Here is a 17,964-nt window from a genome sequence, read left to right as displayed (position 1 = left end):
TGTGTGTGTGTGTGTGTGTGTGTGTGTGTGTGTGTGTGTGTGTGTGTGTGTACGTGTGTGTGTGTGTCGTTGTTGATCCGTAAAGTTTATTAAAAAATTTGCTATGGATATTCCTACGTCATATTGTGAAAAATGTGATGTCACGGTCGAATGGTAAATTATAGCTCCCTTTGTACTGAACAAAAAGATGGACAAATAGGTCACCTGTCACTTGTCACCTGTCACCATGGCTAAACAAGAAATATGATTTTATACAAAACAGTTGTTTCCGAGTCTTGCGTATCTTTTTTCCATAACAACTAGTATACAACGAGGGAAAATGCAAGTAAGTTATGAACTAGTAAAAGTTGTTCCCGCATGTGATCCGGACATTGGGGATTGCCTTTTTAGTGAGATAACTTCTTGGGCCTTCGGCATTGTGGTAGGTTGGTCAGTTCCTTTCCACGCCGCCTGTACTTCCCAAGTCGAAGTCAGGTACCCATTACTATGCACTAGTACGAAACCAAATTAAATGTAGACGTGTTATTGGGTGCTTATTTGCTAAGAAAAAGAAGCGTACATATTACAAGACGTAGAGTAGCAATTCAATTCTTTTTTTTCTGACTTCACAGCAATAACATGTCAAAAACAGTACTTTAGAGACTGTTTCTTAATTAAGCTTAATTTGTGGAATGGGGTTGTTTTTTCGAGGGGGGGGGGGATTTTTTAAAGCTGGTTGAAAACGTCAAATTATAAGCGCTTCTTTTATATCATTATGTTAATAGTATATAGCTGCCAGTGCCGTCTCACACTGATGTAAGTTGAACTGTAGAGCTGCAACCAAAAATTCCGGGAAAGCACCCTTCCCCCTAAACTCCTAAAAAAAAGACGGCAGGCCAGGGAGTGCGAACTTCAGATCCGTTTCTCTACACGTTTTACTATGGAGGTGTCACCTCTTCTTTGCAGTATTTCTCTAATCTGTATTCGGTAGAAAGACTAAGAGGACATTTAACACAATATTCGATATTTTTTTAAAAGGTGTGAATATTTAGTGTATTAGAAAGATTAACTTTTATATAGATCATTATCATCATCTGCGACTGACGTCGGCGATCATGGCTCTACATTCATTCCTTTGCTCTAATTCTCTTAAAAACGCTACATTACCTTGATCTTTCCTCCTTACCCATCTTTTTAGTTCTCCAAGTAGGTTGCTCTGGGCCTACCCCTGCCTCGTTTGCCTTCAGTGTTGCCAGTGAGAACTAGATGTTCAAGATCTTTATGTCTATTCAGGTGTCCCAAAATTGCATTTGTCTTTTCCTGATTATTTTTATCCACGAGTATCCCTCGTTAACTTCTTCAAGTACTACCTCATTTGATTTCTTTTCCTTCCAAGATTTTCTCAGCAGTCTCCTAAAACAAAAACCCATCTCTGTTGCTTCTGTTTTATTTTCACTGTCTTTAGTGACTGTCCAGCATTCACAGCCATATAGGAAGGTTGACCATACATAGTGTTTCAGAACATTTTGGTAGACATTGGGATGTTTCTGTTTTTCTCAACTTAACTCATTTTATTGAAACTGTCCTTAACCATTTCAATTCTTCGTTTTATTCCTATGGAACATCTGGCAAAAGAAGCTATTATGTATCCTAGTTCTAGATATTTCAACTGTTGAACTTGTTTGATCTTTTCGGTTGGCTTATGAGATTGCAATACGCATTTGCTACTTTTTTAGATACCACCCATGCATTCTGTTTTCTTCACATTCATTTACTCGTCACATATCTTTGATACATTAAGTGCTCAATTTCTTCAACATGTACACATTCAGATTTTTTACATCGGTCAGAACGGAGCTAATCTATCCTTTTACTATTCAATGATTATCATCCTGAATTAGAAAAGTCTTTGAGGTTAGATATCTTACTTTTTGTTTCCTGCTTCCTCAGATACCTTGTCACGACACAGGAGAAAGAACGAGGGAAAACCCTAGACTACCATCCTTTACATTCTTCGTCGAGATCGAGTTCTACCACAATTATCTGAATTCCTTCTTCCATGGTTAATTTTGGAAGCAAAATATCTCTTGCTTCTGAAATGGGTACTTGTGTGTATTTTTAAACGCTTTGGCACAAATCGTGAAACAGTGGTGTCAATATCAATAAAGTGATAAAGTGACGCTTAGTATTAGTTCTCTCAGGACACGTAACTTTCTGTTCGATTTTGGCTCAAGATTTCCAAAATGAATGAGGTAACTACCACCCCGTATAATGTCAGCAATATCACCTACATTTATATGGAGAACTCACGAATCATGGATTTAGCCATGACCATCAACAAGTATTATTTGTGGGTTATTCTAGCGTTTGGATTTCCTGGAAATCTGGCGACGATTGTGACTATAGTAAGAATGCGTCACCTTGGTTCATTTACGCTCTACGTGGTGCTACTTGCTGTCATGGATACTCTGTCACTTGCGATCAAGATCATGTTTTATCAGATCCTCGGAAGTGGAGCAGCATTAGGCACCCCAGGATGTAAATTCTTGAAATTTATGGGAAACTACTCCTCAACATTTGCCAACTGGGTGTTGGTCCTGATGGCGATAGAAAGGTTGCTGGCTGTTCGTTACCCACTGAGAGTGCAGAAATTTCTCACATGCAAAAGGTCTGTCATGATCATAATCTCTGTAGGTCTGGGCATTGGTGCAGCGTACGCCCCGATAATACCTATTGTTTATTACAACGAAAAAGCTGACAACTGCGAGTCTTTACAGAATTCCCACATGCCCCACTTAATGACGTGGGTGAACACGTCTCTTTACGCTTTCATTCCTTTCATAATACTCGCTCTAAGTAACATCCTTATTGGTAAAGCAATCCGGAACTCCTTCCGAATTCGGAGAGCACTACAGTGTATTAGTAGTGATTCGTTCCGACCGAGATGTTGCGATGTTTCTATCCAACGTCAGATTCTGCTGATGTTGTTCACTTCTACTTTCGTATTTGTCGTTCTTCTTTTCCCCATCTGCGCCTTCGTCGTGACTGATCATTATTGGGAAGTGAAGCCCTACACTGAGGAATACGACATAAAATACCTTTGCCAGCAAATAGCATTTGTACTTTGTGACTCCACTCACGCTGTGAATTTTTATTTGTACTTTCTAAGTGCTCGTAAATTCAGAAAAGCCTTTACTCAAATGCCGACGTGCCCCAAAGGAAGTCAAGGTAGACCTGCTTCTTTGTGAAGACATTGTTTGTCAAGCACAAAATACTTCAGATCGCACATTTGTGAATTTAAGCAATGAAATCGAAAATTGATAAAACATGTTCTTTTCTCACTCAACTTGTATCGCCCCTCTTTTTTTGTCTAAGAGCTTTAACAATTTCTATTTGTTCTTAATCAAACATAAGAGCATTTTCATTGACCCCTCGAATAAAACCTGTTTTCGTAGGTTTTATTGAAATACGCTATAGTCAGTGAAGTCGAAGAACATTGTATTGTCCCTTCTTTGGACTTTTCATTATAAAGTCTTCAGAGTATCGCCCACAACTCGACTATTATTATTATTATTATTATTATTATTATTATTATTATTATTATTATTATTATTATTATTATTATTATTATTATTATTATTATTATTATCATTATTATTATTATCAGCATTACTATTTCTTTTATTATTTTGTACTATTATTACTATTATTACTATTATTATTATTATTATTATTATTATTATTATTATTATTATCATTATAACTTGCGTACATATAACGCTCTTTCCCATAAAAGTATAAGCTCTGAGATGGCATAATAATACCCATAGAACAGGTGGAACAAGTGAAAAACAGTTTATGTTGTGAATAATTTTATCTGGTTACTTCTTTTTCGCTTTCCTCCAAACGAATGTAGGATTTTTTTTCTGGTATCTCATACTTTGCCTAAACATGATATGTCTTAACCCTATGAAATATAATTATGATGTTACCTTGTTTTCAAGAACAATAATATGCTCAATTCGGAATTGTTATTTGCATCTGAGTACATATTAATAATTTTGTTTTCGAACACTTTTTCATGTGAATGGTAATTCAATCTCACTGTTCGGAATATTATATTGTATTGTATTGTAACTATAATACACTGGCGCATTTCTGTACGTTCATTTTGGGTGGGTAGATTTTTTCTTTTCGTTTTTTTTTTTTTTTTTTTGGTGGGGGAGGGGATTTGTTGGGGGGGGGTGGCTATTTTTGTGAACTTTTGTTATTGTTGTTTTTTCAATGTTTGTCGTTGCTTTTACTGTTGTTCAAAATGTTGTTTCATGCCTTGTTTTGAAAAAGAATGATATCATGTTGATGATTAAGGCTGTCGAGCCTTTTGTCTCCAAAGCACGTGGAATACTTTATACTCTCTCTAATTCTTTTGTCTCTTTTTGTATTGGAGTGGCGGGGAGGGGAGCATACAGCATGGTGTCAGTTGTTTTGTCCGTTTGACTAAATTTCTTTTTTTCGGCCCTTGAAACGTTCTGAAGTCTATGCAGGAATAGACACATACGAATCAATTTTCTCCCATAACAGGTTGGACTGGAGACTTTGACATTTTGATTTTTACTAGTTTCGGAAACTCCCCGAGAATACTTCACTTGAAGGGAAAAATAAAACATATATATTCAAAACTACTTGTACACATTTTATGATGTCGTTGGTAATCACGAAACATAAAACGTTCAGGCTTTAGGAAACAAAACTGCTCCATGCATATACTAAGGTGCGTTCTGGAAATCCAAACCTACATGGAATAAAATGGTTCGGTGCCCTTTGCCTGCGCCGTGTATGTTAACTTTTGTTGATTGCATACTTTTGAATATTAAAATTTGTAGAGAGGAATCGTTTTCTTGAGCCTGGTAACTCAGGTTCCTTTTCTTTTTTTCTTTTTTTCTTTTTTGAAAGTTAGAAATCATTATCGTTGAGATGGCTGAGATCAGTAGCACACGTAATCTAATACGAAACCATGTCTCTTCAGTCAAAGCATCTAAGAAACAAATGTATTTCTTTGTTCTTCGAAGCAAAAGAAGAGTTTGTTCTGAACTATGAATTCGGTCTTGGACCCATTTGTTTGTTTACTCGGGAGTGGCGTGATATGATGATTTAAAAGAAAGTTTTTCTTATTCAACGTAGTATGTCGCTGTTGTTGTTTTTTTAAGTCTTGTAGTTGTTAGGAAAAGGTGCTGATACTTATAATGCATTTGCATAACTTGACTTGTCTTCAAAGAAGATTCATTTTAAGCTTGTTTTAATTCATGTTGGTGAATAATCGTTCTTTTGTTTCAAACCCTGAAAGTCATGTCACCGAGGGATACGCATGTTGGGTGCAAAGCAGGGCTACACTCCTGATCTGGCACATTATACGAGCGAGTTGGATTGTAAATTATAAGAAACGATTGGTTGATAAAATTATTTCTGCAAGGTTCTAATTTTGTTTCAATGAGTGAATTCTATTTGGTCCCCGAATAATTCAACTTGCAAGTAACAATGCAGTTATTGTGTGTTTACGTGCGCTTTTGTATGTGTGAAAGAGAGAGAGAGAGAGAGAGAGAGAGAGAGAGAGAGAGACAGAGAGAGAGACAGAGACAGAGACAGAGAGACAGAGAGACAGAGACAGAGACAAAGAGACAGAGACAAAGAGACAGAGACAGAGAGGGAGATAAAAAGACAGAGAGACAGAGAGTGGTGTATGTTCGTATGTGTGTTTGTGTGTGCTCTTGTGGCCATTTTGTTTGAAAATAAAATCATGTTATACACAGCAACATAATATTCTTCTTATCCACAAATACATTTGTACCAAAATGCAGGAATGACACAAACTATCACAAACATAAAGAATCCACACACAATTATTGTTCGCCCCTGTGCAGCGACCTGTTTTTGGCTTACGGTTATTGTGTTTTGCTCAAGGACCCGCCCCACTGACAACCCACCTTATCGCTGTGTCACCGACAAACGCTTGACATTCATCATGGTGAGTCTGAGCTCATCAACCACTCGGCGACTGGAGTTCCCAGCCTGTACAGGCTATAACTACGTGTCTCTTATGCTCAGCTGATATTATTATTAAACTGCTTGAAATGTTATATTTAATTTCGTCAAAGTATTTTTCTTGTGCCGTGTTGTTCGTTGAACTTAAGTAATAATGTCAACTGTAAATATTACCATAAATGTATGTTATAGTTTTTAAAAACATTCCTGGAACTAGAAGATAACACTGGTAGACAAATTTCATTTTTTTTTTACATCTAACATAATACTGTATGCTTCTAAATGAAGTTTGGTTGTTGATTACAGATCTACAGTTCCATTTGAACTAACGCGTCAAGGTTTAATATTATTCAGGATACTAACCTTTGTTTCTTATTCAACACTAACATAAACACATCAATAAGAAAAGAAAATAAACCCCAATTCCGTATCGCTTGATTAAGTCTTTGGTCATTACGTTTTCTGAGTAGCGCCAAACAAACTAACAGACAGTAATCCCCCGTCATCCCAAACTGCATGTAAAACAGTATATATATATAAATAAACAAAAGCATGAATGTCCAATAACTAAATGCCGGACGAGGTAGAAAAAGAAGGTTGTCGGATTTGAAATCAGTGTACTTGAAAACATGAAGTAAGCATATTATTGTTGGTTGCCCAGTGGCAAAATCTTTGTTGATCAGTGTCATATTTCAAACATTTCCATTCCATCAACTTCACTTTGTTGTTAAGAGACGGATATACGGCCTTGTTACCTTTTTATAGCGGATCCCACACTACGAGAAGGACAGTGTAGTTGATGACTGCCCTGCCCACTCATTTTATTGATCAATGCCTGCTTTACAGCCAGAGAAATAAATGAGTAACGAGTGTGCTGTGATGGACCCATCAATGGAGAGCAGCTGTAGTTGTTGTTTGGTTTGTTTGTTTGATTGCTTGTTTGTTTGTTTTTTAGGGGGGGGTTGGTTGGGTTTTTTTTATAGGGGAGGGTTTGTTTGTCACATTTTTAGGTGGGGGGAAGGGTTCGAGGGTTGTTTGTTGGGATTTTTTTCACTTGTTTGAGGTTGTTGGTTTTTTTGTTTGTTTTTTGTTGTTGTTTTTTGTTGTTGTTTTTTCGTTCGTTTTAAATCCTGATTTCTTCTGATTAGATTTCAATGAAGATTTTCAGTACTGGCCATATTACAAAACATTTTTCTTAGCGTAACTTTCTGTGTAGATTCTTGTTAACGACTTCAACATAATATTATGTAGATTTATGTAAATTGCAAGAACGTATACAAATTCATTTGGAATATTTTGGCTTGCTTTGGAAAACGGGACATGGAATAATATGTTGAACGACGATTTAACACCTTGCCTCATTCGAAGTGTCCAAATGTCGGAACCACCGTAGCCAACCCCTATTGATACATTGGTACTATTTCCAGTTCGTCGTGGGCTGAGTTCTGTGTTATACGATCTCCTATTCCCAACGCTTGGAAGTCATGGCTATCAAGGCTGCTGAAAAATCTTCCCTTTGATCCTTTAACGACTATGGTTATCAATGCCCGTTTCTGAAAAATTTCAGTTTTATTTTCTACTAAATCCCTTTTTCTGAGACTGGGATTCAGGGCTTTCGAAGAGATTTGCATAAAAGCATGAAATTGAAGCGCGTACAAAAGAGCGTTGTAATAAGATCGCGATATGAGTCTAATAATACCTTCCTTGCAGCAAGTACAAGTTTCCCGTTAGAAAAAAAATTGGAACCAAAATGTTGAAATAAAATTATAAAGTATTTTAAAAATATTTAGCCACGTATAACCCAGACGCAAAACTCTCAATTCTCTCAGCTTGCCTGTCTTAGTCCTTCGGTGCCCAGAAGCCTAAAAAGTGTGAAATAAAAGAACCATGTTCACATTTCCCAATATGACGTACTTTTGATGAAAATGCTACTCTTGACATGCTAGAGTAGCAATGTCGTCATGTCACTACCTTAGAATTACAAAGTACTATCTGATCAGTATCTAGATTTAAGAAATTTGACGTCAAATATTTTGAGTTTCACAACATTGTCAAGCTTTTTCCGAATGCAATTCTTTGAATAATTATAATGATAAATCCGAATAATCTTACGATTTTGACAAAGCAGATAGAAAAAAATGGTTCCTGGCCTCATGGTCTTAGTAACTCGAAACGGCCAAAATGTCAGATAGAACTTTGTATTCTAAGGTAACGGTGTGGCAACAACAGTACAATCTTTGATTAACCTCTTCATCTGTTTAATCTTGTTTGGTTATATTCTTTGACTATGTATCCTCATGTATGGTACACGTGTTCATTTATTATCTAGAATATATAACTATTGTGTTGATTGTAAACTGGAGTAACTTTCAATTTATTCAGTTGATAAAAAAACATAATCAATCAGAAATGGCCAATCTTTGCACAATTAATTGTAATATTTTAATTGATTGTTAAAGGTTTGATACTGAGTATTATAGTCTTCAGAACCTTACGTTAAGGTCTTCTGGATGACTCCGCAAAGCCTACATTTTTATTGGGGTTAATACTTTTAGAGATTTTATTCTGTTGTTTATAAATATGCCTTAAAATCTGGCACCTTGTGTTACATTTCTGTGCGCACATTTTGGGTGCCAGGTTCAGGATATCTTTTAGACATTGACAAGCCTTGTTCATTTTCATTTTCTAAAGATTACGTCACTGATTCTACGTCATGTACGCCACCTTAAAACTCCGGGAAGCGCTGTACCCGTTGGCCATTTTCAAATTTAGAGGTATGGATTCATAAACATGGGGAGATGTCTTCAACTAAATTGTAAAAATTAATAAACTTCTTTGGAATAAAAAAGCAAACATGTTTTTGGTTGTTGTTGTTTATTTTTTATTTCCTCGTCCCATCCCTTTTCCCAACACTCAGAGACACACTCATACAAACAAATACACACAAAAACACACACACGCACGCAAACACACACACTACACACACATATACATTAACACAGACACACACACACACACACACACACACACACACACACACACACACACACACACATACACGCACACACACACACACACACACACACAGACACCCATACACACACATACATACACACAAAGATGCAGACACGCATACACACACACGCACGCAAACACACACACACATACACACACACACAGACACAAAACAGATAAAGAAATACAGCTGTTTTACTCGTTTGCTTAGGAAACGTCGAAATGCAAAAAAACGAGAGGCTCGTTGTTGATTCTTCTACCGATGCCCCTCTCTTGTCGTATCACAGGCGATCTCAAGAGCTGGTATTAGCACAGATTTTTTCTGGTAAGTGTTTTACGGCGCTCGCAACTGCATAAGGTCAGATGAGTATTATGAGCGCGCGGGACACACTAAACATTTTCAATTGGCAGGGAATTTTGAATTTTGCCCGGGTGGCGGCAGAAGCCTAATCTATCGATTTTGAACCATCAAGAAATCTTTAACGAGCACAACTTGCACACGGAAGTCCGAGATTTTTCGCCATTCTCCGAGAAGGCTAGGTGTAGGTCTTTCCTACTAGAAGATGAGGGATGTAGCTGAAAGACAAAGCAGTAAGAAGGAGCCAAGGAGTAGTAGTAGAAAGGCTGCAGAAAGAGTTAGGAGCCCAGTGCAGGGGGAAAAGGAGGTGAGGGGGTGGGAGAAGAAAGTGGAGACGAAAGCAGACGACAGAATATTGCAAGAGAGAAGGAAAGAAGATGATAAGAGACAATTTTAAAGAAGATAATTTTTCCGTCGGTTTCGAACCCGGGACCTTCGAATGAGAGGCGAACACATTAACCTCTAGGCCACGAGAGCCCTCGCAAAGACTTTGCTTCAGCGGAATTTAAGAAAAGACCTATCTTTTATCACCTTTGTTGTCCCAGTGCAGCAAGCCCTGCTGCCGGAAGACATGGAGGTCAGGCTTTAGATGCGATACTGGCTAGAAAAAAGAGGGGGGAGGAAGAAGAATGGGCCAAATCCATATGATTTAGTGACGAGGTTCACTTTTACTTGAACACTGCAGAGATCTGACGATCAAATATTCAGTGGGCTTCAACGAAATTCGACAGTGAGACTGAAAGATCACTTCACTCCCCTGAGTCAAAGCATGGTGTGCAGTGAACGGTGAGATGAGAGCGGGTTCCTTTTCTTTGAAGGTAAGACTGGCTTAACTGTGGCAGTTAATGAGACTGATTTCAGGTTTTTTCGAATGCGATTAGAACATCCCCGAGGAAAAGGACGTGGATATGCAGCAAGCATGGTTTAAACAGGATGCAGCACCCTCACACGCAACAAGAGTATCCCTCACCATACAAGAAGACGTTTTCCTTGAACTCGTGATATCAATGAGAACAGGGAACAACCGGTTGGCCCCTTCTCTGGACTTGAAAACACTAGATTGGGGTTTTTTTTAAAGAGGTCTTGTGGGTTTTTTTTAAAGAGGTCTTGTAGGGTTTCTTAAAGAGGTCTTGTGGGGTTCTTAAAGAAGACTTGTGGGGGTTTCTTAAAGAAGTCTTGTTGGGTTTCTTAAGGAGGTTTTGTGGGGGTTTTTTAAAAGAAGACTTGTTGGGTTTCTGGCTTCTTAAGGAAATCTTGTGAGAGTCTCTAGTTTCTGTTTGTGAGGAGTTTCATAATATTGCACTATTATTTGTAAAGGCAACAGGCAAGGTAACCTCCGACAGAGAGGAGACACCTATGTATGGGCCAACTTCTTTGTTAAAAGTTATACCAAAACTCAGTGACTACACTAACTGCATTACTGGAATCTAGTCAGACATTGAAGATGTGCCCTACTTGACAGAAGAAAAAAATGACCTGGTTTTGAAAATATGAAAAAGTAAGAGAGTCTGGCAAAGACGGGATAACCAGTGATATGCCATAGGATTTTTAACTAAAGCCTTCAATAAGATTTTACGTACTCAAAAAATGTCAGTGCTGGCAAGAAGCAAAAAAAGAAGAAAAAAAAAAGAAAAAGAATGATTGTATAAACTACTGTTCCATTCTTGCAAATAATTCGCACCAGACGAGCAGCATCCACGCGTGGTCAAGCGTGGAGTTCTGGAGGAAGGTGCTCTCTACTCTAACGTGCGTGATTGGTGTCACAACTCGGTGGAATCAGGCGCTCGTCAACCGGCGGGAATCTGGAATTATTGGTGTCATCTCAAAGTTTGTTCACTTGTCTTGCTTTTTAAAAAAATATTCATCTATCTTGAAGAGAGGTCGAAAAATGTACGATTGAATGTGGTGGTGGTCCCCTAGTGTAAGCGGTAAAATGATCGAGTAAATGGCTGCCACAGTTTGATGACTTTCTAAGCTCGAGTGACCTTGAAAACTGCGCATTCACAATTTGTGTGCCTTTAATTTAAGTGTTTCAGTAAAATCTACACAGAAATGTGTATTTAAATAAACATAAAAAGAATTAAGACAAAGTTTTTAAATTTTTAAAAAGATGAAAACAACAACTACAAAAAAAAACCAAAAGCCGAAAAATGTCGGTCTCTTTGATTTCATTATTTTGACGAGCGTGTGGTTTCCCCACGATGTCTCATTGTTTGCAAGAGTACTCCAGTATCGAATGGAAACAGTGCACTACGAGAAGCAACCAAGAGAGCCGGTTGGGTTTAGAAAAATAACAATAACAGGTCATCTGGATTCTTCAAAGAAGGTAATAAAAATGTCACGAATGCAATGAAGTCTATAGTTATGCCTTATTTATTTGCCTGTGAACACACTTAACGAAACAGGGACAACATGCAGGGTAAGAACATCCAACCCGTTTCGTGAGAGGAAACTGGTATTCCCTAATGTACAGACACACAGGTACGTTTCTTGTAAAGCTATCAAAGATTCAGTGAGACAGGAAGGAACTGAATCATTAAATGCGTCAATAGTTACAGTTGGCGTGCACGCTAGAAGTAGCCTGTTTTGGAACAGAATCAAAATTGTCTACTCCATTTTTTAGCTTGCCCAGACTTTTTCAAAATACTAGAGTAAAGATATGAATTATTCGAGGTAAAAGCAACCAAATACAATGTCACTGACTACAAAAAGCAAGCACAGTTACCATGAGTGTTTGCAATGGCCTGATCATCCTCGCCAGTTATGTGGAGCCGTTTGCGCAGGTACGGAAACGCTCAAAATTCAAATTCAGTTTTTTAGTCAGGAATACTTTTTTTGGTATGAATATTTTTCTGCCAGCTCAATGTCCAAACCGACAACTAAATACTCCGTCTTTAGACTATGAATATTCTGCGTTGTGCCTCTTTAGGTGTTTAACGGGAACAAGAACAAGAAAAAGAAGTAGAACAAGAAAAACAAGAACAAAAACAAGAAGAACAAAATCAACAACAACAACAATAACAAATAGCAACAACAACAACAACAAACAAACAACAACAACACCAACAACAACAAACAAACAAATAAACAACAACAACAGCAGCAGCAGCAGGAGCATGCTCATGACATAACTTGTTTTTGATTGACGAGCTTAAAAAAATAACTCGCTGCGCTGTGGTTGTTTTCAAGGTGATCAGTTCAAGTATCCTGGTTTGTATCTCTACTACCCCTCTCACGATCGTGTTACATTGATGGTTGGGTGATTTGAAATCCGTTACAAAGCTTTCCTGTTGAAGGCTGTAGAACTTTCGACTCAGGAAGAGTTTCCCAATTTATTTTTTTAAATTCTCTCTTTTTCTTCCGGTAATAATTAATGTCAGTTGGGTTTTTTTTCTTTTTTTTTACTTTATCTTACTCTTTTCTCAATGAAAAACTTGGAAACTTAATGAATTTTGTATTGTGTTTCTGAATGAATTTCCTTGTCGCATTAACCCCTCCCCCTCCCCCTCCATGTAGTGAAGAAAGTGCCCAGGGAGTCAATAATTTCGTTATGAAACAACGCAACACTGCAGCTCATGCCACGTATCTCAAATTAAAATCTATTGGCCATCAGAAAAACCCATCCCCTGAGTAGATCATTTGACGAAGTCATCCAAGCGTTACTGAATATCAGCATGCATGCACACCCGCATTTTAACATCGTCTTCCCTTGGGAAGTTAATATTGATTCATATTTGTATAAAATACCCGATAGCCATTGAAAAATAACCAATCAATTAGGGCGTTGTTTTATATAATTACGCTGGGCTGAAAGATCGAGAATATTGCCGATGGCGTTGAGAACTCGCATCTTCCATTATAAACAGATCTACGTTCATGATAGTCTGAAGTTCCATGAATTAATTTTCCAATAATTGAAGTATTGAGTACTCAGTTGATCCATCATATTATCAAGTTTGTTATGGACAGAAAAATGTCTGTTTGCGTCGAAAGCCTAAAGCCTTACATGTTTAAAAGAAAGCCATAACTAGTATCAAAATATAATGCTTGAATTCTTTTCCTTTTTAATATAGAGTTGCTATTTTTCAAGCACAGTTAAGGGGAGGGGCTGGTTCATAAACCTGTCTTGGTAACTACGGTCTTTTTAGATAAAGCCTTATGGCAAGGAGGTGTAACAGGAAAACATATGTAAAATGCTACTTAAATGTTTTTGTGTAAGTCTACGGTTGCCATGGTAACGGCTGCCATATTGAAAATAAATAGCTTTCATAACAGAAAAAAGATTTTTTATTTACCAACCACATGTGCTCCAATTTTGTACTTTGATAAATATACTCAATACACAATTTTTCTACAGTTGGGATTTTGGATATCTTGCATAGTAAAAAAAAAAGGTTAGAAATGGATGACTGACCTTCCCCTTCATGCTTCTGAATTCGTTTATATAATCATCCATGTAACTAACTTATAAATGCATCGATTTTTACCTGTATAAAGTTAAGTTATGGTATGAATAACAAGCCCTGAAAATTTCACTGGAATCAAAAAGAAAATTTAAAAATAGATGAGAAAAAAATTCAAAAATGTTCTCTTTGAGAAAGAAAACGACATTTTGTTACATAATAGGCAAAATAAAAGTTCTGAGACAGGAAATCTGAAAGATGATGATTGTGACACAAAGAGTAAGCACTTTTTAGATTTACAAGTGATTGGAGTATTATAATACGTAAAAAGTCCTGATACCATACATTGACCGAAAAACGTCAATTTAACCCCCCCCCCCCTCCCCCTTGAACGTTTCCTAATGTACTTCATATCAGAGAGGAGTAGTTTTGTGTGCAGAAAATTAGTGCAATGCCACTGACCAATACCAACAAAAGACACAATGCTTGCAATTACATTCGAACTCCTTCAGCTCTTGCCAAAAACGAAACTATAAAAATTTAGCGGATCCTTTTATATTTCAAGACCTACCAACAGTTTGCAATTGTGAAAGGTGTTACGTAATCATTTCTTCTGGCAGGCCGAGAGATCAGAGAGAGAGTGGGGGGGGGGGGGCGGGCAGGGACCTACAGGGTTTTCAGTTCCATTGAAGGAGCCACTGTCTATGGCTGCAACAGCCGATCAATTTAACAGGAACATTGTAATGCAAGCAGACATGGAATAGAACGAAATACCTCACGCCTATGGACCATTATGATAGTTGACTCATATTATTGAGGGAGAAAGTGAGTGGTGGAGAAAGGGGTTGTGTTTCATTAGATTACTTGACCTTTATGATGGGAGTGCTCCAGAATTTAGCTGGATAGATATGAGATAAGATTCCGGAATGGATCAAACTTGAATTTTACTGAAATAGATCTGTTGCACTGTATGTAACCTCACTTGGCATCATCCAGGGCTACGATGGTTTTGGACCTAGTTCGAATACCTAACAAACCTTCTTGGCCCTGGATTGTTTGAGATGTTTTCAAGGCTCTGCATCCTCTTCTCTTAATTCCACCGGAGGTGGGCAAAACATTCGGAGACATCCTCTTTCAACATCTCAGTTTTCAAAGGGAAGGTAGACCTATACAATACTTTTTAGATGAACAGCAGAAGGAGACATGGCAAGCAAAGTGAAAGAGTGTTGAGTTAAAACATTGAGGTAGTAAGTAGGCAATAACTTGTATCAGCGGTGTAGAGGTCGGCGCTTAGCCTTCTCAGACAGAAGACGTGCGTTTGATTCTCACGTTGAGAGCTTTTTAATCAAATTGTTTTTATTATGAGTTAACATCCAACGGGACACAAATTCATTCAACTCTTAATAATAATCCATTGTGGGGAGTTCGAGGTTCACAGTTTGCGTGACTGCGTCTTCGGTTGACAGAGGCACAACGCTTGCAAGAGAACTGAATAGAAGAGTTTGTGTTAAGGCCACACTTTATTTCTTAGTCCAATAATCTCCAAGTAACTGATTTTTTACGTCTTTTTTCTCATATTCTTTCAGCATTCCGTCTAAGGATTTAAAATATTCCGTTTTTAAACGTTGTCGGTTATGTAATCATTGAAATGGTGAATTAGATTGAAACCAGGCTAGCTGAGAGGACAATTTTTTTTAAAAATCAAAAACACTTAATCAATTAAAACCATAATTTTTTAAAAATCAGTGAACAACTCTCAACATAATAACACAACTTTGTTATTGAGATGATGAAATAACTATTGTTTCATGACTTTTAAATAATTTGCATAGCAAATAGTGAAAACAGTCAAAATGGCGGGGTAAAAATAATCATTTTAAAAATTCAAATAAAAGAAATGGCTATCTTCATTTTATTCAAAATTGCATGGTGCATGTATTCTCCAAATTTAATGGCTTTGTCGCTTTGTCTTGAAAAGTCTTTTTTTTATTTCTTCTTTTTTTTTTTAGGTTTAGTCATGAAATTAGCATTTTGAGAACAAGTAAAATACCAAGAAAATGTATTGCTTTGCTAGCATTGTGTTGGCTCACAATGATACAAACTTTGTGGAGCTTTCTCTTAGAAATAGGATATTCAGAATATTCCCTTTCAATTTAACACCATTTTTATGGGACGTTTCTGTCAATCCGAAAAAAGACTGTCTGGCTCCAAACTGAACCCCCCAAAAGTAGATATCTCCCGAACTCCACAGGGATGTGACCCAGGAGTTAGGATCCAGTACCGGGGGCAGTTGCGCCCCCTTTTTGCTGGAAACGTACTACATTAATCACAACATTACTTATTTACATAATATAATGTATTCTCGGAGTATCTTATCCCTTTTCCTCCATTCTGTACGTAGAAAAGGGAAATAAGTTAGAAAGAATACTGTTTGTGAAGCTTTTTTTAAAAATATTGCTTTACGTGGTAATACTGCTATAAAAGATTGGACGTTGCCTTAGTTTTGACATAGCTAACGATTGAACATAGGTACATTGTACTTACGATAACAATGACGATTGTCTTGTGTTTTTTCTGTAAAATCAAAGCCACGTGAGTGTTATTTTACCTGTTGATGAGGTAGAAAACGTTCTATTTTCCCCAAAAGAGCATTCTGAATTATATTATAAAAGCCTAACAAATGGGCATGAAATACTGTAAGGTGGAATGAAATTTTAGGTACAGTGTATGATAATGAAAGATGTTTTAGTTCAGTTATCGTCAGTTTGATTGGGTTTTTAAAAAATTCTTTTCCTTATTCGTTTGACCTCAAGTTAAATGAACATTGAAATTTCTTAGTAAGTTTATTTCGACTTCATAGAAAGCAGGGAATTTGAAGCACAATATGGTATTCTTATAAATGTTGACAATTTAAACATTCCATATTGATCCTTTTGCAAAGAAAACCCCGATATACAACAATATTATCATAGAATGTTGCTACTATGGACATTGGGAGACTATAATAATTGTCTTTTTGAGTGACAGGATTCCTTGTTGTAAATGGGAGTTATTAAACTAATTGAGAGTAAAGACATGTCTGTGTTCTGCACTCAACTTGTCTTCTTCAGGTAGTAACAATAAATATACTTAAATGAATACAAAAGTCTGTGAATTTACCCTCATTCTTTTTTTTACGTTCATTCAAACAAAAATAAGGCTTTTTATATATGATTTTAATAATATTTTCAAATATTAACACACGTTCAGTTTTAATTAACCCTGCAAAATTCTTAAAAGCATCAAGTGGAAACGTACGCATTGTTTTGTACTTTGTCATTTCTCTTTTCCCCGGTTCTGACCGCTTTTTAAAAAATTCTTTCCCATTCGCAAGTTTCAGTGCACAAAGGGAAATCCTGCTGTTGTGTCTAGGGGCTGCTGGGTGACTGTTCCGGAATAATAATTTCCCTTGGCTAGACAACGCGTAAACACTCTGAAAGGAGGCAAGTACCGTCAAGTACCAATGTCCTAACACTGTTAGTAACAGCCCCTTGACACGCCATTATGGTGACCTTTTTAATCTGTTCTTCGAGAAAACAAGTTTTTTTTTCTTCCAGAAGTCTCATTTTTCCCACAGTTAGAAGTGCACTGTCTCCTTTTTCTTTGTTTAACTAAGAAGGGCCTACAAAGAGCACAGTTTTTATACCCTCAAAACTGTGCGTTTAAGGTCAAAGAAGACGTAGAAAAAAGAGCTGACTTGTAGTCCGATATCAGAATTAATGACGAGTTGCTTAAGGCCATAGACAACAATCAATAAATGAATCTGTGTGGGTTAAGACTCAGACATAAAACTGTGGAGATGGGGCATAACATGGGACTAGCGTAAACAGGATTTATCTTCGAATGTAGAGTCACTTTTTTTACTGCAGAAAAAGCAGACGCAACAATTGTAGCTGCAGAAACAACGGCAATAATAGCAGTTGTAGTTGTAGAATGCTTGGTTCGCCAATGCAGCAGCAGCAGTAAAAGCACCGGCACAGCACAGAAAAGCAGGGGTAGCAACAGCAGCAGTTGTAGTAAAAGTAGGTCTTTATACTTCCACCACGCAACTACATTTACTTCTCCTCCTCTTCCTCCTCTTCCTCCTCTTCATTCTCCTCCTCCTCCTCCTCCTCCTCCTCCTACTACTAC

General features: G+C 37.3%; 1 protein-coding gene across 1 annotated transcript in view; it reads left to right on the top strand.

Annotated features, from left to right (window-relative positions):
* Positions 1-3,296, top strand: part of LOC101858395 (rhodopsin-like) — a 49,175-nt gene extending 45,879 nt beyond the window's left edge. The window contains exon 2 of the mRNA XM_035968737.1: positions 1,930-3,296. Within this exon, the coding sequence (XP_035824630.1) occupies positions 2,223-3,227 (1,005 nt within the window). The 5' untranslated portion in view covers positions 1,930-2,222 and the 3' untranslated portion in view covers positions 3,228-3,296. The remainder of the gene's footprint in view (positions 1-1,929) is intronic.
* The last annotated feature ends 14,668 nt before the right edge of the window (positions 3,297-17,964 follow it).

Source organism: Aplysia californica, unplaced genomic scaffold (genome assembly GCF_000002075.1).
Source record: "Aplysia californica isolate F4 #8 unplaced genomic scaffold, AplCal3.0 scaffold00079, whole genome shotgun sequence".
Taxonomy (NCBI): domain Eukaryota; kingdom Metazoa; phylum Mollusca; class Gastropoda; order Aplysiida; family Aplysiidae; genus Aplysia; species Aplysia californica.
Note: the sequence above shows the minus strand (reverse complement) of the source record. Positions and strands in the feature narration are given on the sequence as shown.